This window comes from Megascapheus bottae, chromosome 17 (assembly GCF_031878675.1).
Source record: "Megascapheus bottae isolate mThoBot1 chromosome 17, mThoBot2.hap1, whole genome shotgun sequence".
Taxonomy (NCBI): Eukaryota; Metazoa; Chordata; class Mammalia; order Rodentia; family Geomyidae; genus Megascapheus; species Megascapheus bottae.
The window spans coordinates 849,284-876,060 of NC_143525.1; the positions used below are offsets into that span (position 1 = coordinate 849,284).

Below are 26,777 nucleotides of genomic sequence, written 5' to 3' on the forward strand. Positions count from 1 at the left end.
ATTTTTTTGGACTATGTCTGTAGAATTTTTTGGCTTTATGTTATAGAACATTTGTTCCGGGAGGGTAGCGTAGTGGTAGAATGCCTGCTTAGCATACATGAAGTCCCGAGTTTGATTTCTAAGTACCACATACCCAGAAAAAGTTGGAAGTGGCACTTTGGCTCAAAAGGTAGCATTTTATCCTTGAGAAAGCTAAAGGACAGTGCTCAGGCCCTGAATTAAAGGTCCAGGACTGGCAGGAAAAAAAAGAGAGAGAAAAAAAGAGAGGGGGAGGGAGAGAAAGAGAGAGAGAAGAGAGAGGAGAGAGAGAGAGGAGATAGAGAGAGAAGAGAGGAGAGAGAGAGAGAGAAAGGGAGAAAGGAGAGAGAGAGAGAGAGAGAGAGAGAGAGAGAGAGAGAGAGAGAGAGAGAGAGAGAGAGAGAAGAGAAGAGAGAAGAAAGGGGGGAGAGAGGAGAGAGAGAGAAAGAGAGAAGGGGGAGGGAGAACAAATTTTTTCTCCATTTGCCTTTGGATGAAACTGAAAAGTGAGAACTTTTTTTTTTTTTGGGGGGGGGGTTGGTCATGAGGCTTGAACTCTGGGCCTGGGCACTGCCCCTGAGCATTTCAGCTCAAGCAAGATTAGTGCCCTATTTACTTAAGCCACAGCACCACTTCCTGTTTTCTGGTGGTTAACTTAAGAGTCTCACAGACCAGCTTTGAACCATGATCCTCAGATCTCAGTCTCCTGAGTTGCTAGGATTACAGGCCTGATCCTGTAAAAGTGAGAACTTTTTGAGCAAACCTGTACAGTTTTTTCTACTATAGCTTTATATTTTCAAAATCATGTAGGTACTAAAGAGAAAGTACTCGATTTTTGTTGATGTTGGTTCTGAAGCTTAAACTCTGGGCCTGGGCACTGTCCCTGAGCTCTTCAGCTCAAGATTAGTGCTCTATCACTTGAGCTACAGTACTACTTCCTCTTTTCTGGTGGCTAATTGGAATTTGTCTCATGGGCTTTTGTGCCCGGTCTGGCTTTGAACCTCAATCCCTATATCTCAGCCTCCTGAGTAGCTAGGATTTCAGGAGTGAGCCACAGGCACCTAGCTTCTTTAATTTTTTAAAAAATGCATTAACTATATGATCAATATTTTGGGTTATAAGAGTTGGCATTCCTTACAGGCATTTTTGAGAAGAAAACAAAACACACCAACTGTATTATCTGAATATTCTTACCATGTCCATGAATACATTTTTTTTTTCTGTGTATGCAGGTCCTGGAGCTTGAACTCTGGTCCTGGCACTGTCCCTAAGCTTTTTTTAATCCAAGGCCAGTCAGTACTCTTACTGCTTGAGCAATTGTTCCACTTCTGGCTTGTTGGAGTGATTATCTGTATATAAGTCTCATAGACTTTTCTGCCCTTTGAGTCTTGATCCTTAGATTTCAGCCTCTTGAATGGATTAATAGCGTAAGAACATTTCAAAAGCCTCTGAGGTTTTTTTGTTTGTTTGTTTTTTGCTAGTCCTGGGCTTGAGCTCAGGGCCTGAGCACTGTCCTTGGGCTTTCTCAAGACTAGAGCTCCACCACTTGAGCCAAAGCACCACTTCCGGCTTTTTTTCTATATATGTGGTACCAAGGAATTGAACCTGGGTCTTTGTGCATGCCCTTAGGCAAGCACTCTACCACTAGGCCAAACTCCTGGATCAAAAGTCTCTGGTTTTAAGTAAACAGAACTTTTGATGACAATTACTTGTTGATGTATTGCTTTATGGAACTCACCTTTCACTGACTGACATTCTGACATGACTTACTCATTTTCACAAATTAAACATGCTTCTGGTCATAACACTGTTGAATTGAGTAGAATCTCAAGTAGAGGTAGTAGAATATTTAAAAAAAATCAACATATCTGAGTGACAGTATCAGCTTTCCCAGTGAAATGATTCACTGGGGTAATTTTGAATCAATTTTTCCTAACTCTTAAAACAGGTGTTTAGAGGAAAAGCTATGATTATGAGCTGACCAATTTTAGGTCTATAAGGATGTGTGCGCATACGAGGGCTCAAACTCGGGGCTTTGTGCATATATGTCAAGGCTAGTGCTCGACAAGCTGAATGACAAAAACTCTTCCCAATTTCTGCTGGCTAATTTTGCTGACTTCTAACTTCAAACCTTCTAAGTACCGAAGATTATAGGTGTGAGCCACCTGCGTCCAGCTTCAGAAGGGTTCAAACGAGGCTAAAGCAAGTCCTTTAAGGGTCTAAAATAAAAAATGTGATTTGGAAAAGCTAGTGCTTTTTAGAGATGAGAATGGCTCGTGGAGTCTAAGTCTCTCCAACAGATGTTCCTCTCCACCAGATTCGGAAAGTGCTCTGTGTAAACCTGCATGGACCAGTAACACAGCGGTTTTCACTGTCACTTCTTGATCCTTGCACATCCTTTCTCTGAAACGGTCCTAGGACAACTGGGCGTCTGTCATCTGCATGCATAGCTGGACTACAAAGATATCTTGGCTTTTCCAGCTCTAGACTCTCCACACCTCCAACAAAGGTTGAAAAAGATAACATCGAAAACCTAGAGAGAACAGAAGCACCCCAAATGGGTGCCGGCAATCCCCACTCTAAGAACCTGTGGACCTGCAGGATCCTGCTTGGCTTCCCCAAAGCAACTGCCCACGTCTTCACGCCCTTGGGGGACCCCACCCCGCCTCCGACCCCTCAGGGGCTCGTGGGCTCTGACCTCCTCGAACTGCTCTCCGGAGCAGCCGGCGCCGCGGGCCTCCAGCAGCTCCCGGAACTGCTCCAGGGTGACAGACTCCTCGCCGCGGCCCAGCCGCTCCTCCAGCCAGCGCAGCAACGCGCCGTGGTGCCGCGACACCAGTGACTCGCAGGGCGGCGTGGGCCGCAGCGCCGCGGCCGCTTCCCGCAGCCGGGCTGGCTCCAGCAGTGCGGCGGCGGGCGGCAGCGCCGGGGCCGCGGGGCCGGGGCCGGGGGTCGCGCCCGGGTCCGCCGCCCAGTCCGCGTGCGGGCCCCAGCCCTCGGCCCCGGCGGCCGCCGCCTCGTCGTCACTACTGTTACTCGGCGCGTTCCCCATGGGGCCTGGGTCTGCGCGCTGTCCTCCTCCGCCGCCGCCGCCGCCGTCGCCGCCGCCGCCCGGCCTCGACCTGTCAACCTCCGACAGCTCCGGCGGGCGGGGACGCGGAGGGGCGGCGGCGGCGACTTCCGGCTTCCTGGCCGTCAAGCGAGCGCCGCCGTCGCGAAGGCGCCGTCAGCCGGCCTCCGGGAACGCCGCACGTCAGCTCGCAGCCTCTTCGGCCGCCATCTTTGTTCGGGGCGGAAAACGGAGCAGAGGTCTTCCGCGGCTGCTCCTCTCGCTTTCTCGGGTGCCCGCGGCCGCTCATGAACTATGCTGGGAAGAGCACGGGGGCTATAACCCGAGGCAAGGAGTGAGATTTTTTTTTTCCCCCTGGAGGGAGCGGCGCCAGTGACGCCACTTCCGGTGACCTCCGGAAGTGCGGCTTGCCTGCGGCCGTCTGCATGCGGAGGCTCTGCGGGCCTGCCCTGGTGTGGAGCCTGGCGGCGGCGGTGGCGGCGGTGATGGCTGCGTGGCTGAGGGGCTGGTGGGGCGCCCGTGCTGACCTTCGTCTTTTTACACCCGAGGAGCTCGCCCGCTTCCGTGGCGGCCGTGGGGACCCAGGCCTGTACTTGGCGTTCCTGGGCCGCGTCTACGACGTGTCCTCGGGCCGGCGGCACTACGAGCCCGGGGCCCCCTACAGCGGCTTCGCAGGTACAGCCCGGGCCGGAGCGGCGTCCCCTCACTCACTCGTTTATCCGCTGCTGGCCCGCGCCCCCCCCTCCCCACACCCCCACATCATCGGGTCGAGGAACGCGGTGGCCAGCTCCTGTCGGCCTCCGAGCGAGGCCACAGCTGGCCGTTTGTCCTCTACCCCTTCTCCACGGCTGCGCTTGACTTACGCCCAAGAAACGTGCGTCCCGTCGGTTATTCGCTCCTGTGCCCGACTTCTGTGTGGGTCTGTGAGGTACAACCCATGCGCTTAATTGGCAATAATTTCAGTTACCTCTAAAATCTCTGATCCGAAATAATTTTACTCTGATATTCCCCGGAAAGAAAACATTTGGGGCCAGGAGCGTGGTTTAGTGGTAGAGCGCTTGGTTAGCATGCGCGAAACCCCGGGTTCAATTCATCCTACTACGTACACAGAAAAAGTTTAAAGTGGTGCTGTCACTCGAGTGGTAGAACACTGGCTCTTGAGAAAACTCAAGGACAGTGGCCAGGGCCTGCTTTCAAGCCCTAGGACTTGCAGAAAACAAACAAAAACACGAGGGGCCTGGAGTTTGGCCTAGTGATGGAGTGCTTGCCTACCATGAACGAAGACCCGGGTCTGAGCTGAAGCCCGGGACTGACAAAAAAGAAATAAAAAGAATGCCACCGGGGGCCGGGAGTTTGGCCTAGTGGTAGAGTCCTTGCCTAGCATGCACGAAGACCCAAGTTCAATTCCTAGGCCGTAAGCTCCAGGACTGGCACCAAAACACGATAATGAAGTAAGAGTACTGGGAAACAATGTCATCCTTACAGCCCAACAGTAAGGTAGATGTGTCCCTGTTTTCCCCAACTATAGAGGCTGAGACAGAGGGTTCCCTTGAGTCAGGAGTTCCAGGTCAACATAGGCAACAATCAGGAAGGCCCTGTCTCAAAAAATAAACATACAGACAAAGCCATTAACTTAAAATGAAACTGCATATGATAAGCTTCTAGAAACATCCTGTCAAGCTGAATGCTGGTAGTTAACACATCTAATCTTACCTACTTAAGCTGAGACTTGAGGATACAGGTTTGAAGCCAGGCAGAAAAGTCATCAGACTTATTTTCAAATAGCCAGAAAAGGAGGGACTTGAACACAGGGCCTGGGCACTGTCCCTGGGTTTTCTCAAGACTAGAGCTCTACCCCTTAAGCCACAGCAACCCTTCTGGCTTTTTCTATGTATGTGGTCCTGAGGAATCGAATCCAGGACTTCATGCATGCTAGGCAAGTACTCTACCACTAGGTCACGCTGGTCCTGGGCCAGCTTTGAGTAGAAAAATTCAAGCAAAAACACAAGGCCTTGAGTTCAATCCCAGTTTTACCACCAAAAAGAAAGAAAAGAAAAGGAAGAAAGAAAAGCAAGTTTATTTCCCTATCCCTTTTTTCCACTTGAAGAGACTGAAGAATATGATGTGCCTGAAGTCCTCTCAACCAAGCACTGATAGTACATGAACCGGGGACTACTAGCCTATCTTCCTATCTTCCAAATTTAAAAAGAAAAAGTAAAACAAACTTAAGGCTAATGACTAGGCTGATATTTAATAAAACAACATCCACGGGCCGGGAGTTTGGCCTAGTGGTAGAATGTTTGCCTAGCATGCGTGAAGACCCAGGTTCAATTCCTCGATACCACATACACAGAAAAAAGCTGGAAGTGGTGCTGAAGCTCAAAGTGGTAGATAGAGCTCTAGCCTTGAGAAAGTCCAAGGACAGTGCTCAGGCCCTGAGCTCAAGCCCAGGACTGGCAAAAAAAAAACCAACATCCACTTGTCCTTATCTTAGGGGGACTGGGAATTTGTACTTAAATACAAATCTTTTCTTTTCCTCCAAATTCTTCAGTAGCAGAAGACATTTACCAGGGCTATACAGTGATTAAAAGCAGAAATGGATTTTTTTGTTTGCTTCTGCAGTCAAGGGCACTTTTGGATATATTGTCCTGCCATATGCCGATTGACGCAGCTCTCATGAATGTGTGCACAAGTGTGAACATAACCCCCCCCATTTGACTTCACATGGGATGATTTTCTTTTGCAGTGTATGCTAACATCTATCAAGTCTTATATACCAATTGTTAGGAAAATGGGAGAAAGGCAGGAAACAGGCCAAACTCGATATTCCTCAGGTGAGGACTGCTTATTGAGTTACAGCAGTAAAGTACACAGCCTTCCCAAGGACTTAGAGACTGTGTGTCCAAGCTGGGAGAGGAGCTGGGTTTCGATGAAATCTTAGGACGGAGGCAGAAGTTAATGCAAAAGCCACTAGGAGTGGGGACTTTTTTGCTAGGCCTACGATGGAATGTTTAGAGATAGATTGTCCTGCTGGAGTCAGGCAGTCTGCACTTAATGGCCAGCCATCCTGTATACACCCAGGAAAACAGGGTGGAGGGGGTCAATCCTTCATATTCCATCTTCAGATACATAGAAAGAATGGGCCAAAAGGAAAGAGGCAATTTCTTCATATAGTGTCTTTAGATACATGAAAAGAATGGGTTGAGAGGGGAGTAACATGGAGTTATAAGAACAAAGCAGATTCCCATCACCAAATTATTCAACCTCCATTCATTGACCATTAACCCATACTCTACCTTTACCAGGTGCTGAAGAATCAGAAATGTCTCTTGATAGACAGACTTCCTACTTCCCACACAACATAAGAACATAGATGTTTTCATTTATTATCTGCCCTTTTAAGATGTATAATTATGAGCTAGGAACTGGTATCTCAAGCCAGTAATCTGAAGATCAAGAGTAAAAGGGCCAGGAGTTTGGCCTAGTGGTAGAGTACTTGCCTAGCATGCTTGTAGCCCTAGGTTTGATTCCTTGGTACTACATACACAGAAAAGGCCAGAAATGGTGCTGTGGCCCTAGCCTTGAGAAATCTCAGGGACAGTGCTCAGGTCCCGAGTTAAAGCCCAAGGACTGGAAAAAAGTAAAATAATCCACAAAATTACAGGACTAGTGGTAGAGTAGCCTGCCAGCCATGAGCAAAACCAATCAAGAATGTAAGGCCCAGCTCAGTGTGGTGGCTCACGTCTGTAATCCTAGCTACTCAGGAGGCTGAGATCTGAGGATCACAGTTCAAAGCCAGCCCGGGCACTACAAACCCCGGAGACCTTTTTTTTTTTTTTTTTTTTTTTGCCAGTCCTAGGCTTGGGCTCAGGGCCTGAGCACTGTCCTTGGACTTTCTCAAGGCTTAGCACTCTACCACTTGAGCCTCAACACCACTTCCAGCTTTTTTTTTTTTCATGTATGTGGTGCCGAGGAATTGAACCTGGGTCTTCGTGCATGCTAGGCAAGCACTCTACCACTAGGCCAAACTCCCAGCCCTACCCCGGAGACCCTTATCTTCACCAGAAAACCAGAAGTGCACTAGGGTTTGAGAGGTACGGCGGTAGCCTTGAGCTGAAGAGCTCAGGGTCAGCACCCAGGCCCAGAGTTCAAGCCCCATGACCACCACCAACAACAACAGAAAAAGGGTGTAAGCCCCAGTGTCTAAGTCGTAGTACCAACACAAATGAGAAAATGCACAACCCTGTGCATTTCTCACTAATAAGTCAGAAATGTGTAAATATCACCACTGCCTCATCTCAGAATTTTGTCACCCTCAAAAGAAACTACTTATTAGCTGTCTTTCCCATTTCTTCCTCCCCTTGGCCCTTGGTAACTCCTACTTTCTGAACCTATAAACTTGCTTCTTTTGAGTATTTCATATAAATAAGTCATGTACATGTCCTTTTTTTTGTCTGGCTTCTTTTCCTTAGCATTGTATTTTCATAGGTCTGTATCCAACACTTCTTTGGATAAATATACCATATTTTTATCCATTTGGGGTTATTACCAGTTTCCCCTATTATAGATAATAGTGCTAGAAACATTTGTGTATTAATTTTTTTTTTTTTTTACCGGTCTTGGCTTGAACTCAGGTCCTGAGCACTGTCCTTGGGCTTTCCCAAGACTAGAGCTCTACTACGTGAGCCACAGCACCATTTCTGGCTTTTTTTCTATGTATGTGGTACCAAGGAATCAAACCTGGTCTTTGTGCATACTAGGCAAGCACTCTACCACTAGGCCAAACTCCCGACCATGTGTAACAATATTTATGTAAGCATGTGTTTTCATTTTTCTTGGATATTCCTAGAGGTGAACTTATTAGATCCTGTGGCAACTATAAAGTATCTGCACTGCTGTATATCACCACCAGAAATGTATTTCAATTTCAGTTTTTCCCACATTTGTTTACTTTTTTTTTTTTTTTTTGCCAGTTCTGGGCTTGAGCTCAGGACCTGAGTATTGTCCTTGGACTTTCTCAAGGCTAGAGCTCTACTACCTGAGGCACAGCACCACTTCTGGCTTTTTTCTATGTATGTGGTACTGAGGAATCAAATCTGGGTACACACGTCTGATGCACAGGAGAATTCTACACTAAGCATTTTGGTGACATTTGGCATAGAGGTAGGATTTGATTATTTGCTTTTGTGATGGTATTGGGGCTTGAACACTCAGGGCCTGAGCACTACTGTCCCTTAGATTTCTTTTGCTCAAAGCTGGTGCTTTGAGACACAGTTCTTCTCCCAACGTTTTGGTACCTAAATGGGGAGAAGAGTCTTGTAGACTCTTCTCAAGGCTAGCTTTGAACTATGATCCTCAGGTCTCAGCTTCCAGAATAGGTAAGATTACAGGTGTGAGCCATTGACACCTGGCTCGAGGTGGGCTATTCAACAACCGGAGTGGATCAGATTGTCAAATGAGAGGATGTGGACAGTATTTGATGCTCAGAGTTAGTAATCAGTGAGGAGCTAGAGAGGTGGGAAGAAAATTAGGGATATAATCAAAGTAGTAAAAAAAAAAAAAAAGCGATCAGGTTTGTTAAAAGTTGCTGAAAGTGGGCTGGGAGTTTGGCCTAGTGTTAGAATGCTTGCCTAGCATGCACAAAGAGCAGGTTCGATTCCTTGGTACCACATACATAGAAAAAAGCCAGAAGTGGTGCTGAGGCTCAAATGATAGAGCTTTAGCCTTGAGAAACTCCAAGAACAGTGCTCAGGCCCTAAGCTCAAGCCCAGGACTAGCCAAAAAAAAAAAGTTTCTGAAAGTGGGCCGAAACTGTGGCCTAATGGTACTATGTTTGCCTAGAATACATGAATCCCTTGGTTCCATTCCTTGGTATCCCATACACAGAAAAGGCCAGAAGTGGTACTGTGGCACTAGCCTTCAGAAAACCCAAGGAGAGTGGCCAGGTCCTGAGTTCAAGCCCCAGAACTAGCAAAAAAAGAAAAGAAAAGAAAAAAAAACAACAGTTGCTGGAGTGAATGCAAAGAGACAAATGTTCAAGAGTTGTCTCCCAGGATCATCTGTCACAGAAAGGGGATTTCATTTTCTTAGGAGCGGGGGGGGGGGGGGGGGGGGGGGGGGGGGGGGGGGGGAGGTTGTTACAATATAATTATCTGAAAACAGATTTTTTTTTTTTTTGCCACTCCTGGGGCTTGAACTTAGGGCCTGAGCACTGTCCTTGGGCTTTCTTAAGGTTAGAGCTCTACCACTTAAGCCATAGCACCACTTCCAGCTTTTTCTATGTATGTGGTACCAAGGAATCAAACTCGGGTCTTTGTGTATGCTAGGCAAGCACTCTACCACTAGGCCAAACTCCTGGCTCCAGAAAAGAGATTTTTTTTTTGAGTTAGTACAATGTATGTTGGAAACTTCTCTCTTATAGGCCGAGATGCAGCGAGAGCATTTGTGACCGGAGACTACTCTGAAGAAGGCCTTGTGGATGATGTAACCAATTTGTCTTTCTCTGAGATGCTGACACTTCAAAATTGGCGTTCATTCTATGAGAAAAATTACGTATTCGTTGGTACGTTGTTCATAGGCTACTTCCATAGTTTTCATGTGGTTATGTTTTTCAAGAGACCAGAATTCTCTTGGGCTCAAGGTTAAAATCTGAATTTTTCACCTTAAACTTTAGCTGATGTAGCAGTAAGCCCTGGAATAAAAAGGATGGGCCAGCCTAGGGAGAAGATTGCAAAGCTATTGGCCTCAATGCCCAAACCCTGTTTGTTGGTCATCTGCACCATGCTTGAACAGCCAGCTCTAGGAGGACAGCTTTTCTGTCTTGCTGTGCTCCTGGCACTGGCTTCTGTATACCTCCAGGGAAGCTTGACTCCTAGGATGGTATGTGATTCAAACAGTTCCCTTTATTTTTTCTGAGTTGTCTCCAAGGTGACTGTTATGCTAATCAAACATTTATTAACACCAGCTGTTTGGGTATAGCACTTGCTACTCACTGGTGATAATGAAGGAATTCACCAGGCCTGAACTCTAGGCCTGGGCCCGGTCCCTGAGTTCTTCAGCTCAAGGCTACTGCCCTACCCCTTGACACATAGCCTCACTTCCAGTTTTCTAGAGGTTAATTGGAGATAAGAGTCTCACAGTCTTTAGTGCCTGGGCTGGCTTTGAACCGCAGTCCTCAGTTCTCAGCCTTCTGAGTAGCAAGGATTACAGGGGTGAGCCTCTGTATCCAGTTTTTCTTTTTCTTTTTTCAGGTGTGGGCACTCACCTCTTAAATAGGCATATACCTTGCAGTGCACTAAGGCAATGTTGGAGACAGCAAGCACTAGATTCCTTCACAAGCACAGATAACAGGTCACTGGGGCCCTTTCTTCCATCTATCTGCAGCTCCACTGGAAGTCCCTCATGGACAAAGCTTAAAACAGGTCTAAGAGTGAAGTTCTGTTCCCTGTTCTTAAGCCTCTCCATGTTTTTGTCATCATTGTTTGGGTTTCCTGTTCTAAGGACCGTAGCATTTCTTAGCAGCTCCTCTGCTCTCTTCATTCCAATCAGGATTTTCTTCATAATAGCTAAAGTTTGTATCTTTCCATTTCCATTCCTACCTCATTGTTAGCCTTGCCATCAGAACCACTTCATTTTTCTTTCTCAGTCCACCCCAATTGTTCCTGAGTTCACAACAATGTCTGTCAAGGAGGAGATGACCTCTGACAGGTGTTCCTCAGAGAGCTTGAAGATTTTTTTCCCAGGAGGTTACCAAATGACAGTTGAGACATTACTCACTTGGTATAGAAAACTCAAGTTAACTGGGCAAAGTGGCTATAATCCTAGCTGCTCAGGAGGTAGTGATTGGGAAAACTGTGGTTCTAAACCAGGCCCAGCAAAAGTTTAAGAGACGCCATCTCACCTAATACAAAACTGGATGTGATGGTATGTACCTGTCATTCTAGCTATGCAGGAAACAAAAATAGAAAGGCCGGGGCCAGGAGTTTGGCCTAGTGGTAGAGTGCTTGCCTAGCATGCACGAAGACCCAGGTTTGATTCCTTGGTACCACATGCATAGAAAAAAACTGCAAGTGGTGCTGAGGCTCAAGTGGTAGAGCTCTAGCCTTGAGAAAGTCCAAGGACAGTGCTCAGCCCCTGAGCTCAAGCCAGGACTGGCTAAATAAATAAATAAATATTAAAAAAAAAGTAGAAAGGCCCATAATGAACTTGGGTAAAAGTGTAAAACTGTTAAAATAACAAAAGCAAAAGGCCTGGGGGTGTGGCTAAAGTGGTAGAGCAACAACAGCAAGCACTAGTTTAAAACCTAATGGAAAAAAATCCCACAAGAGATCAAGTATAAATCAGGTGCCAGTGACTTACACCTATCATCCTAGCTACTCTAGAGGCTGCGATCTGAAGATCAAGGTTTGAAGCTAGCTGGGACAGACAATCTCCAATTACCCAAGCAAAAGCCAGAAGTGGAGATACAACTCAAATGGTAGAGTGCCAGCTATGAGCCAAAATGCCAATATGTGCTTGAAATCCTGACTTCAGTCCCCAGTACCAACACAAAGAAAAAATGAAGAATGGAGCCTTGTGAGTAGAAAACACAACACAACACCTCTTGCTGAGATGGCATCCAAACTGGAGGTATTACTGGTGCGCTTAGTGAGATGAGAAAAGTAGCTTAATAGAAACAATTTAGAATTTATAAAAGGGGCATGTTTGGAAATGCCTTAGGATTTTAAAGTCAGGACATATTTAACCACCTGTTATTGATAAGTTATGGTCAGGGTTTTCTTGGAACAGCTCCTACTATTCTGAGGGATGAGGACCACGTGAGGCTCTTTCAGATCACTAGGCTATGTCAGGGGGTGAAGCTATATAGTCGAGGCACACACTGAAATGAAGACAGGTTACAGACTTACTTAACAACCACTATTCTCATCTAGCTTCTAGAACTCGGTCTCTACCTCTGCTTCTGTTACCTCTTAGTCTCTTGACTGAAACTCCCCAAAACAGACTTGTCCACATGTAGTTCAGAGCCTGCACTGTATTCAGAAGTTTTGTGCCAACCCAACCCAATGAAGCCTGCAGGCCTGGAACTAAGACCCTATCCTTTCATTTATTTATATGACAAGTATTTAAAACAATTGCTCTGGGCCAGGAGTGTGGCCTAGTGGTAGAGTGCTTGCCTAGCATACAAGAAGACCTAGGGTTCAATTCCTCAGTACCACATACGTAGAAAAAGCCAGAAGTGGTGCTGTGGCTCAAGTGGTAGAGGACAGTGCCCAGGCCCTGAGTTCAAGCCCCTGGACTGGAGAAGTAAAATTGATTGCTCTGTGCAAAGCTGCTTTGCATGTTGGGGCTGTCTAGGGTGCTCTACACAAGTAAACAAAGCAGATAACTCCAGATAGTACATGAAACAGATTTGTTGCATCTTTGTGCATGTGAGGCACCGTTTGAGTAAGTGGTTGGCTAAACAGGTGCCTGGCAGTGAGCTGAGGATAATCATCAAGAGACCAGGGAAGAGGATTCTTCTTGAGAAGGCAGATAGGGCTGAGGGCAGAGTAGTGACTAAGCTGGGGAGCAGCAGAGCTTGTCAGGGAATGGAGCGGAAATGAGTGTACAGAAGCTATAGGAAATGAGCAGACAAGTGGCTCAGGAAAGCTGAGGAAGCAAATAGAAATCCAGTGGTTAGAGGGTCCTAGTTAAGACCCTGTGCTCCAGGAAGATTGCAGGTAGGTACAGAAGTGCAGTCTTTCATGCTTTAAAAACACTAGCCAAGAGCTGGATGCCAGTGGCTCATACTTGTAATAGTAGCTACTCAGGAGGCTGAGATCTGAAGATAGACGCAGTTCAAAGCCAGCCTGGGCTACAAAGTTCTAGTTATCCAGCAAAAGACAGAAGTAGAGGTATAGTTCAAGTAGTAGAGCACCAGCCTTGAGCAGAAAAGCCGAGCAAGAGTCAGAGGCCCTGAGTTCACTCCCCCATTGCCAGCATACACAAAGAAAGGAAGTGTAATCCCAGTTACTCAGAGCAAGAGAGTTGAGTTTGAGGCCAGCCTGGGCTATAAAGTGACACTATCTCAAAAAGATGTGAGTGGGATGGAGGTAGAGCACTTGCCTATCATGAACAAGGCCCTAGTCTCCATCCCTACCTTTGAAAAAAAGAATTCTCAAGGGTGAGTTCCACATATGTACCTAACAAGCTACTGTAGAGCCCTGAAGTCCAAATCACAAGAACTTGAGCCTCACTCCAGCTGTTTACTTTGACCTTGTCTGTTTCTCTGACCTTGCTTTCTTGTCCCCACAGGGTTGGTGATAGGAAGGTTCTATGGAGAGGATGGGCTGCCCACCCCAGAGTTGGCCAAGGTAGAAGCCATGATGACCAAAGGTTTGGAGGCAAATAAACAGGATCAGAAAGAGAAGCAAAAGTTCCCTTCCTGCAATTCAGAGTGGAGCGCCACCAAGGGTAGCCGGTTCTGGTGTTCCCCTAAGAGGTAAGCCAGTTTCCTTCTGCTTCCTCCACTCCTCTCCCAAATCAGACTTCTGGGCCCTCCTGTCTGCATTTCTCAGGGAATATTACAACTATAATAGTGTACAAAACTAACTTAGAAACTTTTTCAGAATACATGTGCTCTATGATAGTGATTCATCTTTGGCTGCACATTGGATTTTCTGGGAATTAAAAAAGAAAGACTGGGGGCTGGGAGCATAACCTAGTTGTAGAGTGTTCACCTAGCATACACGGAGCCCTGGGTTTAATTTCCCAGAACCACATACACAGAAAAAGCCAGAAGTAGCTGGGCCCAATGGCTCACACCTATAATCCTAGCTACTCAGGAGGCTGAGATCTGAGGATCGAGGTTCAAAGCCAGCCCAAGCACAAAAAGACCTGAGACTCTTATCTCCAATTAACCTCTAGAAAATGGGAAGTGGGGCTTGGCTAAAGCGTAGGCCTTCAGCTGAAGAGCTCAGGGACAGCACCTAGGCTGAGTTCAAGCCCCATGACCCACCAAAAAAAAAAAAAAAAGTGGTGCTTCGTTCAAGTGGCAGAGTGCTAATCTTGAGCAAAAAGTGTCCAAGGACAGTGCTCAGGCCCTGAGTTCAAGTCCCAGTACTGGCAAAAGAAAAGAAAAAAAGCAAAAGGAAAAAGGGGAAAAATGCCAGGTACGGCAGCTCATGTCTGTAATCCTAGCTACTCATCCCAGGACTGGAAAAAGAAAAGAAAAGAAAAAAGGCAAAAGGAAAAGGGGGAAAAAATGCCAGGTACGGTAGCTCATGTCTGTAATCCTAGCTACTCAGGAGGCTGAGATCTGAGGATCTAGGCTCAAAGCAAGCCTGGGCACCAAAGACCAAGAGACTTATCTCCAATGAATCCCTAGAAAACAGGAAGTGGGGTTGTGGCTCAAGGATAGAGGGATATCCTTGAGCTGAAGAGCTCAGGGACAGCGCCAAAAAAAATAATAAAAGACTGGGAGAGAGTGAGGAAACAGAAGACACTGTATGAAAGGAAATGTAATCATTACCTGACTCATATATTACTTCTAGAATAACAATAAATTCATTTTTTAAAAAAAGACTGATGGGGGCTGGGAGTTTAGCCTAGTGGTAGAGTGTTAGCATGCATGAAGACCCAGGTTTGATTCCTTGGTACCACATACACAGAAAAAAGTCAAAAATGGTGCTGTGGCTCAAGTGGTAGAGCTCTAACCTTGAGAAAGCCCAAGGACAGTGCCCAGGCCCTGAGTTCAAGCCCAGGACTGGCAAAAAAAAAAAAAAAAAAAAAGACTGATGGATGACAAAACCTTTGTGAGGAACTGAATAAGAAAAGTAGGGTTCAGTCTTAGGCATCTTCCCACCCCTAGTTCCCCCAGAGTCCCTGCTGAAGGAAGAATGCTGGTTTGGGAAGGAGAAAGCACAACTAATGTTTCTTGCTTTCAGGAAAAAGCATGAATAGCATATCTTGCCTGCTTCAAGCTTGTTTAGTCTCTTGTGGCCTCCATTTCCTATTTGTCAGCACAGAAGTTGTTCCTAATTCCAGAAGCTTGGAGTGAGGAGGCAGGCCACACACCCTCAGGTGCGCTCACTGCTTTAAAGCACTGTATACGAGGCTGGGAGTGTAGCTCAGTGGTGGAGCGCTTCCCTAGTGTGTTGATCTGGGTTTCCTTTTCAGAAATGCAAATTAAAGGAAAAACACTGTACGTTCTGATTTCAGAAGTGCAGGTTCAAAATGGGAAGTCTTCCACTGGGAGAGAAAATGAGGTGAACTAAATTAGAAATGATGCCACAAGGATCATTCCAGGTTGTTTTGGGAAAATGAAGATTCCCCAAACACACACACATACCCCTGTTGGAACCATCAGGCTAGTTTGATTCAAACTGCTCAGATTCTTGGAGTCTGAAAGAAATGGCTTGAACTACCCTAAGATGAATCTGTGTTGGGACAGAGCAAATCCTCAATCCCTGAGGCCTGGTGACATTAAGAATAGGACATGGGCCAGGCTAGCATAGTTCACAGCATATAGCAGTGGGGTCAAGGCCTCCTAGAAAAGGCAGACTCAATTGGCTAGACTCTCCCAGTTGGCCCTAAGGTCAAGATGCCATCCTGTGCTGGGATGTGATGGAGAAGAAGGCTGCTTGAAGGACACTGGGCCTGGAAGTGATGCTGCTACCTCAAAGGGACAGGGATAGCTGGGGTCTCCATTAAAGAGACATGGAGGGGCTAGGAGTTTGGCCTAGTGGTAGTGGGATAGGAGAGGAGGAGGCAGGGAGAGAGGAGGAGAGAAGGAGGGCGGGGGGAGAGGGGAGAGAGGTGGGGAAGAGAGGGAGAGAAAGGAGAGACAAAGAGAGACAGAGACAGAGACAGAGACATGGACTGTGTCCTCAGCCTGCAGAAGTTAGAATTGGCACTACACTGGGGAAGTCAGCAAAGCAGAGGCCTGGGGCTGAATGCATTGCAGTGCAGCCCAGGACAGTTCTGAGCTAGGAAGCACAACAGCTTCTGTTCATTGGGTATATCTGGGAGACTTGTGATTTACCACTTTTAAGAAGTCCTCTTTCTTTCTGCCCTTAGTGGAGGTATAAACAGAGACTGGATTGGTGTCCCCAGAAAACTCTATAAGCCAGGGACCAAGGAGCCCCGCTGCGTGTGTGTGAGAGCAACTGGACCCCCTAGCGACCAGCTGGACAGCCCTGTACACACAAATCGTGGAGACTTGGATGATCCCAACTTGAGAGAATACACGGGCTGCCCACCTCTTTCTATCACGTGCTCTTTCCCACACTAGGCTTGTGCTCGGTACGTTGATGACACTCGGAAGAAGAAGTCTGTCCTTGCACTCACGTGCACCACCAGTGACTCCCAGCATGAACCAGGAAGATCTAGGCCTCTGACCACGGTGCAAGTGTGTCTCTTGTGGAGCTTACCATTCTGGTGCCTGAAACAAGATTCTAACAATTTGCCTAGTGGCTGCTGTTCCTTGAGCCTGTTGGGATGCTGTTTCCTAGGTCTGCTAGCTGCCTTCCTCCAGAGCCCTCAACAACTCATAGGCACAAATGTAACCAACCCAGAGCTAATGAAAGGAACAAGGACAAAGTCTCAGCTTCACCTTTCTTCCCAAGGACTCCCATGTGGCCTGGATCAGATGCCAGCCTTGGCCCTGCCTATGACCCCCGTCCTGTAGGAACCTGGAACAGTGGCAGGGACAGTGCCCCCAGCAGAGACAGGCGGACATCCCAGGAAACTATTTGGGGGCAGGTAGGAAAATACTGGAGTTTGAACTCAAGATCTTTTGCTTGCTCTGGCAAGCACTCCATCTCTTGAGCCAGGCCTACATACAGCCCTTCGTTTTATTTTTTCAGCCTCAACCTATGATCTTCCTACCTGTGGCTCCTGTGTAACTGTGGTCATACCACTCCTGACTTTTTTGTTGAGACAGGATTCTCAGAAGCTTTTGAGCAGGCTGTCTTCTTTGAACAGTGGTCCTCTTCAGTGTCTGCCTCCTGAGTAGCTGGGATTGTAGGCATCCACCTCCATGCTTGGCTCTCTCTTGAGCTCAGAGCCTGAGCACTGTCCTTGGACTTTCTCAAGGCTAGACCTCTACTACTTGAGCCACAGCACCACTTCCGGCTTTTTTCTATGTATGTGGTACTGAGGAATCAAACCCAAGTCTTTGTGCATGCTAGGCAAACATTCTACCACTAGGCCAAACTCCCAGCCCCTTTTTTTGGTTGTTTTTGAGGCAGATTCTTGCTATGAAGGCCTGGCTTGCCTCAAACTCACATTCCTCCTGTCTTATTCTACTTAGACTACAGGCATGGACCACCGCCCCTGGCTGAAGCTGTGGCTAGTAAAAGCATCCTGGAACTGTTACTAATTCTATCCTGGAAAAGTTTGTGATGACTGACTTCCATGCTCTTTTTTTCTGAAACCTCTATCTTCAGGCAAAGTTGAATTTATAACCCAGAGTCCACTGACTTGATTAGAGCTGAGCAAGTACAGTGGCATGTGATAATAAAATGTGGTAAGCTAATTCTAGACATATTTTGATTTCTATTGGTGCATCATGTCCAGAAAAAAAAACAAAAATTCTCTTTTAAGTACTAAATATGTTTGAAAAAATCAGATGTGGTCTGACTTCAAAGGAAGAAGTCTGCATTTGGGGAAAAAAGTTTTATAGCTTTACTATAAGCTAACTGGCTTACCCAGCATCAAAGTTGGGGGGGGGGGCAGGAGTTTGGCCTAATGGTAGAGTGCTTTGCCAGCATGCAGAGGCCCAGATTCAGTTCTTCTATACCACATACATAGAAAAAGCTGCAGGTAGTGCTGTGGCTCAAGTAGCAGAGCTCTAGCCTTGAGAAAGTCCAAGAACAGTGCCCAGGCCCTGAGTTCAAGCCCTAGGACTGGCAAAAAAAAAAAAGGCAAAGTTGGGGCAAGCCTACAAATGTACAAATGCCAATATAGACAGTTCTAACTTAAGATGGCTAGGCTTGAAGCCTGTCTAGTGCTGTGTATAGCCTATGTCATCTGCACCACTAGAGTTTTCTTTTTTTCTGTTTTCCTTTCTTTCTTTTTTGTTTTTTTGGTGGGTCATGGGGCTTGAACTCTTGGCCTCGGCACTGTCCCTGAGCTCTTCAGCTCAAGGCTACCACCCTGCCCTTGAGCCAAGCCCCACATCCCAGTTTTCTAGAGGTTAATTAGTACCCGGGCTGGCTTTGAACCTTGATCCTCAGATCTCAGCCTCCTGAGTCGTTAGCCAGGCGTGAGCCACGGCACCCAGCCTCTGTTTTCTTTTTCTTTTCTTATCAGTCCTGGGGCTGAACTCCAGGCCTGGACACTGTCCTTGAGCTTTTTGTTAAAGGCCAGCATTCTGCCACTTGAGCCACAGCACCATGTCTGGCTTTTACTGTTTATGTGGTACTGAGGAATGGAACACAGGGCTTCATGCATGCTAGGCAAACTCTCTGTTGCTAAGCCACATTCCCAGCCCACCACCTAGATTTGGTAAGTCCATGCCCACTTATCTCCTGACATGCTAAACTAAGCAGGGAGGGGCGCTGGGTGCTCTTTTTATAAAGCTAAGGAAGACCCATGCCGGTCCAAATTCCTGGCCTTCACTTCATCTCTCCCTTTGCCCCTCCTTAACAGGTATAACTGCTTCCAGCTTCTGGTAGAAGTGTAGAGCTCACTTTGCACTGAAAACACTACCAATTCACTCTCCAGCAGCATCCGAGAAGCTCCTGTAGGTACTGTAGTACCTCATTTTTGTCACGGTGTAACATTTTTTTCTGCTTCCACGGCAGAATTGGTTCTGTACTTGCAGTGAGGTTTTGTCCCTGGGGCTAGAACTTGGGACCTTTTGCTCTTATCTTTTTCACTCAAGGTTTTTGCTCTACCTCCTCTAGTTCTAGTTTTTTTGTTGTTTAGTTGGGAGTTTCTTTGATTTGGCTGTCTGGGCTGGCTTGAAGTGGGATCCTTGGATCTCAGCTGAGCAGCTAGGATTATAGGTATGAGCCACTGGCTGCTGGAAAGTTGTCTCACCTGCTTTGACCTCTCTGACTTTTGATATTTGATCAGGGGATTCCTTTCCATCTCCCTGAAACTTGATCTCCCTTGCTATAGGCTCTTCTCCCTTATGTTAGCAGTTTTGTACACCTCCAATCCAAGTAGTTCCTCAGAGCTCTCCTTTATTTTTTTCTTTCCTTTTTTTTTTTTTTTCCCAGTCCTGGGTTTGAGCTCAGTCCAGTGACAGTTCCTTGGACTTTCTTAAGGCTAGAGCTCTACCACTTGAGCCTCAGAACTACTTCTGGCTTTTTTTTCTATGTATGTGGTACCGAGGAGTTGAACTTGGGTCTCCCGGCATGCTAGGTAAGCACTCTACCACTAAGCCAACCTCCCGGCCCCTCTAACCCCTCCTTTCTGACAGCTAACTCTTACCAGACCTGCTATCCATGTGAGTAGAGGCCTGGCAGTGGGCCACAAATCCATCCCACCTCTTCGCCCCCAGTTCAGCATCCTAGCCCTTTCTATTTTCTCACCCAGTCATCAGCTAAAGGGACCCACTCTTCTCCCTTGTTCACACTGTGGCAAGGCATCTTCATGATTACCAGAGACTTCTCGTTTCTTATGAGGGCTAAACACAACTCTTCAACACCTTGATACGGAGGCCCCTTGCATGGCCAGCCAGTCTGCTTGGTTGCTGCCTCTCCCATCTGCCAGCTTTTTAGCTATATTAGGCCTGATGTGTTTTCTACAACCTGTTTGCTCTGCCCAAGGATTCCATCTCTTTCCCGTTAGTCCATAGATTCAGCCTACTCTGTCCTTTCCTGGGTGTCTTCATTAACCACTGGCCTAGCTACACTCTGGCCCATATAGTGCCCTGTACTTACTTCCTCTCACAGTGATCTCTAAACCTCAGACTGCAGATTCTCGGGACAGGCCAGTTACTCAGCTTGGTGTCCCTACAGCCACAGTCTTTTATTTTGGAGATGGTGCAGCTAAGGCCCAGAAATCTTGGGGTCGCAGAGAAATGGGGCTGAACGTAGAACTTAGTTAAATTGAAGGTTACAAAAGCAGAGTCTCTCTGTGATCCTTCTGCCCCTGCCTACAGCTTACAGCTGTGTTGCCACCTCACCTGGCTTCGAGGTTCCTGACTACTGATTCTGTGCTTTTTCTACTTCCTCCACATTTCCATACACCTCTGCTCTCCAGGGACAAGAGTGGACAAAAAGAAGAACTGCAATTATTCTGAGTTCCGAGAGCTTGGAGTATGGGTGCTTGAAACTGCAGTTCAGTCCTTGCCACTGCCCTGGTCCTCCTTTAGTGACAGAGTAAGGGGAAGGAAGTGAAGCTCCTGCTCTCAGGATCTTCAGTGTGCTGGGACAAACCTCTAGTCAGAGCACCACAGGTTGTAGGGACCAGGTGAAGAGAGGCACAAACCCCCACAAGACAAAAATACACTCGGGCATTGCAGCCACAAGTGTTTTTTGATAAGAGCCTAGGCTTTGAGCTCTTTATCCAAGACATTCTGGCCATCTTTAGAGACCTGCTTAGAGCCCTGCCCAGTGAGCAGTCATTTCCTCTCTGATCCCATCCTTACCTTGTGTTATCATCCTAGAGAGCCAAAGGGCTCTGCAGGAGAAGCTGATAACGATGGACAGCTTCTCCCTTCTCTTCAGTAGGGGAGATCTTGGGCAAAGCTGTGAGGGAGGGCAATGGCTCCTTGATGCACAGTCAGTGCGGGGGCACCGTGTTTCAGTCAGATTTGCTGGCAAAGGGAAATGGAGGAAACTAGGTTATGTTGGGCAACTCTGCTGAGCCAGGCCCTGTTCAAGGTGCTTCTTCCTCAGGTCATCTGTGCTAGCCTTCAGTGTATGCCTTTATGATGCAGATGGGCTTAACTAGCCCCCACCTCCCTTTCTAGAGCCACCATACCTACACAAGCAGCCATAACCAGCCATTCAGCAGGCATGTCAGACAGCCTTTCACCTACAGGGTGGTGTTAGAGCAAACACAGGCAGCTGCTCTCCTGCACCTTGAGGAGACATTTGCCTTTAAATCCTAAGACTGTGGTTTTCCTATCCACACAGAAATAAGGAAGCTAGGATGTTTTGTGTCCCGAGCACACAAAAAAGAAGCCTGCCCCATATCTTGATTTGCTTTAGGAGAAGCTAAGATGGGATCTGGGCACAGGTTGAAGCTCGGTCCCCACTAAAATCTATGTACTTGAAAGAATGGAAAGACATTGTTAATTACTCAACAGTTCTTTCTAGGCAACCTGAAATAGGGTGGACCTGTCACCTCTAAAGCATAAATATAAGGAAATTTGCTGTGAGGTGACTAGGGGCAGAGCAGAATTAAAGTTCTCTCCTGGCTGTGCAAAACCATGACTTTTGACCTATATGTGACTGTTGCTTTTACTGCACATATTGTGATTGTGTGTCCTGAGGTTGACCATAGGATTACTTGGAGGTTTGGAGTAGAAGCTCTTAATGTAGCTGCTAATTGTAGAAAAAGCCACTGAAGAATGAAATACATGACCAAACTGGTCTGAATTCAGAGTAAGCAAAGTCCAAGTATTTTGAAGGGAAAGAAAGTATTTTGAGAGTCAGGGGTGTAGCCTAGTGGTACAGTGCTTGCCCAGCATGCACAAAGCCCTGGGCTCAATTCCCTGGTGCCACATACATGAAAAAAGCCGAAAACAGTGCTTTAGCTCAAGTGGCAGAGCGCTAGCCTTGAGCAAAGCTGTTCAAGGAGCAGGGTGTGGTAGCTCACGCCTGTAATCCTTGCTACTCAGGAGGCTGAGATCTGAGGATCATGGTTCAATGCCAGCCCAGGCACTTAAGCCAGCTTGAGACTTATCTCCAATTAATCACTAGAAAATGTAAAGTGGGGCTGTGGCTCAAGAGGTAGGGCAGTAACCTTGATGTAAAGAGCTCAGGGATAGGGCCCAGGCCCAGAGTTCAAGCTCCATGACCCACAAAATTAAAAAATAAAAAAGGCGGGGGTTCAAGGACTATGTTCAAGCCCCAGGCCATGCAGTGAATGGCTCTTTGGGGCACTAGATTTTACCTTGTGAGTCCTAAACCTTGCTGGGCCCTCTCAAGCCTACAGTGCAGGAAGCTTACTATAGTGGAAGGAGAGGAGGTCAGGAGACAGCCCGCTTCTGGGAGCACACATCAGCACACTGAGAGCACAGCCACATGGTGCTTTTGGCATTTGCTCTCCAGACCTACAGTACCTAGTTTCTAACTTCTGTCTGGAAAAAGGCTGGCATTTTAACTTACTTTCCTAGGGTAACTGTTGGTGGTTCAACATGGTAAGAGGTATTTTTAAAAGTCTGAAATGTTTATTTGTACTTCTACATTAGAAGTAGCTACAACTGTCTTTATTAAAGTTGACACTTGAAATGCACAATTTTACCACATTTTATTATAAGGAAGTATTACAGAAAAATGCAAATTTCAGCATTTGAAAAATACATTCCATCACATAGACTCCAAAGAAACAATGCTGATAAACGCCATGGTCCAGGATGCCATCACTCCAGTGACCACCACCCCCAATGGCTTGGGAGCTCACGTGGTCAACTCCGCTGTGTGCCTGCATTTTCTGCCCAATCTCTGCCCTTGCCCTTACCCTGGTACCCCAGAGATGCCATGGAACAGCCACGCCATAACATCTGCCTACCAGGCATGTCAGCAAGTACTGCAGTCTCAACTTGAATCCTAGCTAGAGAAAACCCATGTTACTGGTTTAACAGGTTAATGTACGTTTTATGCCACACACAAGAGGAACCGTACAGGCAATGGTCCTCCAAAGAGAGTCTTTAAGGCATCTAAAACTCTGGGAATGTACATGTTTCATTTGCATCTGCCACTCGGCTCTTCACTGAATCGCTTCCTAGAGTGGCTTCCAAATGCCTTTGGAGAGCCGCTTATTCTGTGCCGCTCCTCTCCTCAGCCGGGGCTGCCGGGTATCCTGAGAGAATCAGCATGTGTGATGGACTTGGCGTAGGGACGTCACTGCCATTCAGGTCTAAGCATCGTACAGTGCAGCTGTGTTCTTCCCCTTCCCCGTGCTCTTCCCCTTCCCACGGCTGCCCTGTAGCCCTTACTGGTGGACGAGACTAGTGCAAGAATGGCGCAATGGAACATGAGGAAATTGGGAAGAATGGCAAGCCCACACGCAGGGACCCAATTCAGGGGCAGAGGGAGGAAGCCGACAGGGGTCAGCAACCCTTCACAGTCTGAGGTAGAGGACAAAAGGTCGTGTGGACCCTACTCCCTGGAGAGAAGGTGGCGGGTGAACTAAGCCCTCTAACCCGGCCTCAACTGAATTGTTCATTGGAGCTGACAGTGCACAAGCACAAAAATCCCAAACGGAACACAGGTTCGAATCCATCCCCCAGTGAAACACCACTGAGAAGACCACAGAAAACAAAGTCCTAAGAGTAGGCACTTAAGTTTGAGGGACAGCTGGGTGTTAAGAGGATCACAGCAAACTAAGCCATTCTCTTTATACGTAGTTTGACCTATGTCTTGAAACTGTTAAGAATGTATTTAAGTCTGGCAATGAACAAGACGCAGTTTAAATGCCAATTCAGCATAACAGTGTTGACTAATGCAGCAAATGACGTTTCAGAAAAGCTTCTTCCTGCTCTATTCCTTCATAATTGGCAACTTTTTTTTTTTTTTTTTTTGCCAGTCCTGGGCTTCAGCTCAGGGCCTGAGCACTGTCCTTGGACTTTCTCAAGGCTAGAGCTCTACCACTTGAGTCTCAGCACCACTTCTGGCTTTTTTCTATGTATGTGGTACCGAGGAATCGAACCCGGGTCTTCATGCATGCCAGGCAAGCACTTCAACCACTAGGCCAAACTCCCGGCCTAATTGGCAACTTTTTGACTGAATAAAATGAACTTCTTGCTATGAGTTCTCAAGCTATGGATGAAAATTTGATAAGAGCTAGGCAGTTTTGTCAGGCAGCGACAGCATTGGGAGGACAGCATCTGTCTCGCCCCTGCTGGGGCTGTGCACAATGGAGTTGGGCAGGGTAGCCGCTCCTTAAGGAAACTGTGAGTGCAGCACATTGAACCCAGCAAGCTCAGAGGTCTGCAACTGGAACCACTGTGCCAAGTCCACATGAATGCATCAAGGCAGAATGAAAAGGAAAAAAAAAAAAAAAAGTCCTCCAATTTATGGCTGGTCAGTATTACTGCTATTCCTAGATTCTGAAGAAACAGAATTATTGAGCATGATCTTAAAATTTTATGTGCAATTATAGGCAAGACTGTTACTGAGATTGTGTGGAAGGGTAAGCTTCATCCCTGACTGGTGCTCTGTCCTCCTCCCTCCACTAGGAACTTAAAAGATATGTGCATACTAACCACTTCAATTCATAGCTGAACCATAATTACCTTTTCTAAAGAATCATCTTCGTGGCCCACTTTAGATCACAGAAATGGAAATTGACACATCCTTCACATGGTCACTGGCCAAAACTGGCTGAGCTTTTTTATAAAAATTCTAAGTGAAATGGGGTACACTGGGCCTGGTCTATTTTTTTTTCCTTTTAAATGAATTGTGCACGTGCTCATATTAACACAGACAACGGATATCTTACAAATCAGAGAATTATTATTTTTTAAGTAGCACTCTGGTTTATCAGCACATTTACCCACATATTTAGGCAATAGGATGTATAAATCTACAGCAACATAGAAGACACACCTCTATCTGAAAAAGAAGCAAAACACTTGCAAAAAGAATGTTTAGTCCCTTTTACACATTTCATTAATGCAAAAAATGTAGTGGTTACTAAATGTCTGAAAAAAAATCAGTCTATAGGATTGAGATCGTTAATCTGAGTGTGTATATAATATATATATATATATATATATATATATATATGGTATTGATTACTTAAGAGTTGTCTTTTTGTTTTTTTTTTAGAAAGCTATGTTAGAAGTTTCTCAAGGTGTACTTTTAGAAAACTGGCCAAACTTTCAAAAGTTAACACCTTAGGGTTAAAATACATATTAATAAAGGCCCAAGTCGTTCTGGGATCCTTACTCAGTATTCAAACCCTCCAAAACAAAGCACTACTGCTCAGCTGGGGCCTTCCGGTGTCAGCTTTTAGGAAGCGAGCCACAACATCACAGAATACTCACAGAAAGTTTCAGCAAGAAGCACTTTTTCTTTTTTCTTTTGGTTGTGGGGCTTGAACAAAGGGCCTGGACAAGGTCCCTGAGCTCTTTATGCTCAGGGATAGTGCTCCACTAGGTCGAGCCACAGCACCACTTCTGGTTTTCTGGTGGTTAATTGGAGATAAGAATCTCATGGACTTTCCTACCCAGGCTGGCTTTGAACTATGATCCTCAGATCTTAGCCTCCTGAGTAGCTAAGATTATAGGTGTGAGCCACGAGCACCTGGCCAAGAAGCGCTTGTATTGACACAGGACACGATGGCCGGAGGCTGGAAATGTGCCTAAGACTGAAGTCCTGTTGGTTTCCTTTCCATTTGGCTTGTATGAATTTCCTGCTCCGAGAGACACTCGGTAGGAGTTTTTCCTTTAACCTGAGTGTGGGCCGAGGGCTAGTCAAAGCTGAACATTAGAATCAATGATGCAAGGACGTTGTGAGGGTAGTTTTGAAAATGGAATTTTAAATTGGAATCATTTATATATAATGCAGCTATATTAAAAAGTGCAGCACAATAAAAGTGCATTCCCTCCACCACTCACTAGTGGGAATGAGTGAGGACTCCACATACAGGACGCAGCAAGACGAGAGAATGACACAGCTGTCAGGTGTCAAGCGGCCACACTGTACTCCTGACACCTCAGCAGCATGGACACTGGTAAAGCTTTCAGTTGTTAAGGCCACGAGTTTTCAGCTCTCATCTTTGAACCCTGTTTAGAAAGATTTCACTTTTTTTAAAGGGGGTAGGCTCACTAAAAATATAGCTTCACTTTAAAAAGAAAAGACTAGACTTCAGGGCAAGAGGATCCTATTATCTTTATGAAACACTGTGCAGAGAAGTCCACAGCCACTTACTCTAGAGTGAACAGTTCACCCACAGCGGCCCTGCCCTGGCAGGCTCTGCCTCGTAAGCCAGCCCGGCAGGAAGAACTCCTCAATGCTCTGGGTGGACATTAAGCTACTGAAAAGGAAAATGGTCTCCGAGTATCCCTCTGTGTTGCTAGTGGATGGGGTCTGATTCCTATCACGTTTATCACTCGGGCTAAATGGTCTAGTCCAATTAGTGAGACATTTAGTGAACTCATCACAGTCGGACGCACTGACAATCACACAGAATCATCTCAACTGATCACACCATGGTCCTTAATTGTTCCAGTCTCCTGCCACAGGAAGTCCATGGCCAGCTCCTGCTCTGGGGGTGGGGGGATGTGGAGCAGAGCAGCTGCTGGGGAGGTGACGGGGCCATGGCCTGGACCCAGCGGGGCCTCACTAGGAGACCCCACCCAGAGTCAGGACATCAAAGCAAATGTTGCAAACCCGCACAGGCTTGTTCAGATCGAACTTTATAATAGGAATCTCCTTGGTCGAGCATTTATGGCAAAGAAGACGTCCGCAGTGGCGACTGTGGAGGCAAAGAAACCAAGTATGAGATGGGCACTAGAGGGGAGCCTGCCTCACGCAGCAGACAAGGCCAGCCCATGACCAACTGCAAGCCCACTCACAATCCA

General features: G+C 46.7%; 3 protein-coding genes across 4 annotated transcripts in view; 1 reads left to right on the plus strand and 2 right to left on the minus strand.

Annotated features, from left to right (window-relative positions):
- Nucleotides 1–3,118, minus strand: part of Zzef1 (zinc finger ZZ-type and EF-hand domain containing 1) — a 146,356-nt gene extending 143,238 nt beyond the window's left edge. The window contains exon 1 of the mRNA XM_090349331.1: nt 2,717–3,118. Within this exon, the coding sequence (XP_090205457.1) occupies nt 2,717–3,070 (354 nt within the window). The 5' untranslated portion in view covers nt 3,071–3,118. The remainder of the gene's footprint in view (nt 1–2,716) is intronic.
- A 141-nt stretch (nt 3,119–3,259) lies between these two features.
- Cyb5d2 (cytochrome b5 domain containing 2) lies at nt 3,260–17,608 on the plus strand. Of its 2 annotated transcripts, XR_016538221.1 has the most exons (5): nt 3,260–3,763; nt 9,510–9,650; nt 13,382–13,568; nt 15,013–15,148; nt 16,145–16,223. XR_016538221.1 is itself a non-coding variant. In XM_090349336.1 (4 exons), the coding sequence occupies exons 1-4, from the start codon at nt 3,514–3,516 to the stop codon at nt 16,356–16,358; spliced, it is 792 nt and encodes a 263-aa protein (XP_090205462.1). In that variant the 5' UTR covers nt 3,262–3,513; the 3' UTR covers nt 16,359–17,608. The 2 variants fall into 2 exon arrangements, 1 of the variants encoding a protein (XP_090205462.1); XM_090349336.1 differs by lacking the exon at nt 15,013–15,148 and having other exon boundaries at nt 3,262–3,763; nt 16,145–17,608.
- Nucleotides 17,609–22,483: 4,875 nt separating this feature from the next.
- Ankfy1 (ankyrin repeat and FYVE domain containing 1) overlaps nt 22,484–26,777 on the minus strand; it is a 59,699-nt gene continuing 55,405 nt past the window's right edge. Inside the window, exon 24 of the mRNA XM_090349339.1 lies at nt 22,484–26,671. Coding sequence (XP_090205465.1) covers nt 26,539–26,671 — 133 coding nt within the window. The 3' untranslated portion in view covers nt 22,484–26,538. The remainder of the gene's footprint in view (nt 26,672–26,777) is intronic.

Bases quoted from the DNA above. Each gene is read 5' to 3' on its own strand.
- Cyb5d2 (XM_090349336.1), top strand. From the start codon at position 3,514: ATGCGGAGGCTCTGCGGGCCTGCCCTGGTGTGGAGCCTGGCGGCGGCG. The intron at 3,764-9,509 runs GTACAGCCCGGG...TCTCTCTTATAG, and splicing joins CCCCTACAGCGGCTTCGCAG to GCCGAGATGCAGCGAGAGCA. The intron at 13,569-16,144 runs GTAAGCCAGTTT...TTCTGCCCTTAG, and splicing joins TTCTGGTGTTCCCCTAAGAG to TGGAGGTATAAACAGAGACT.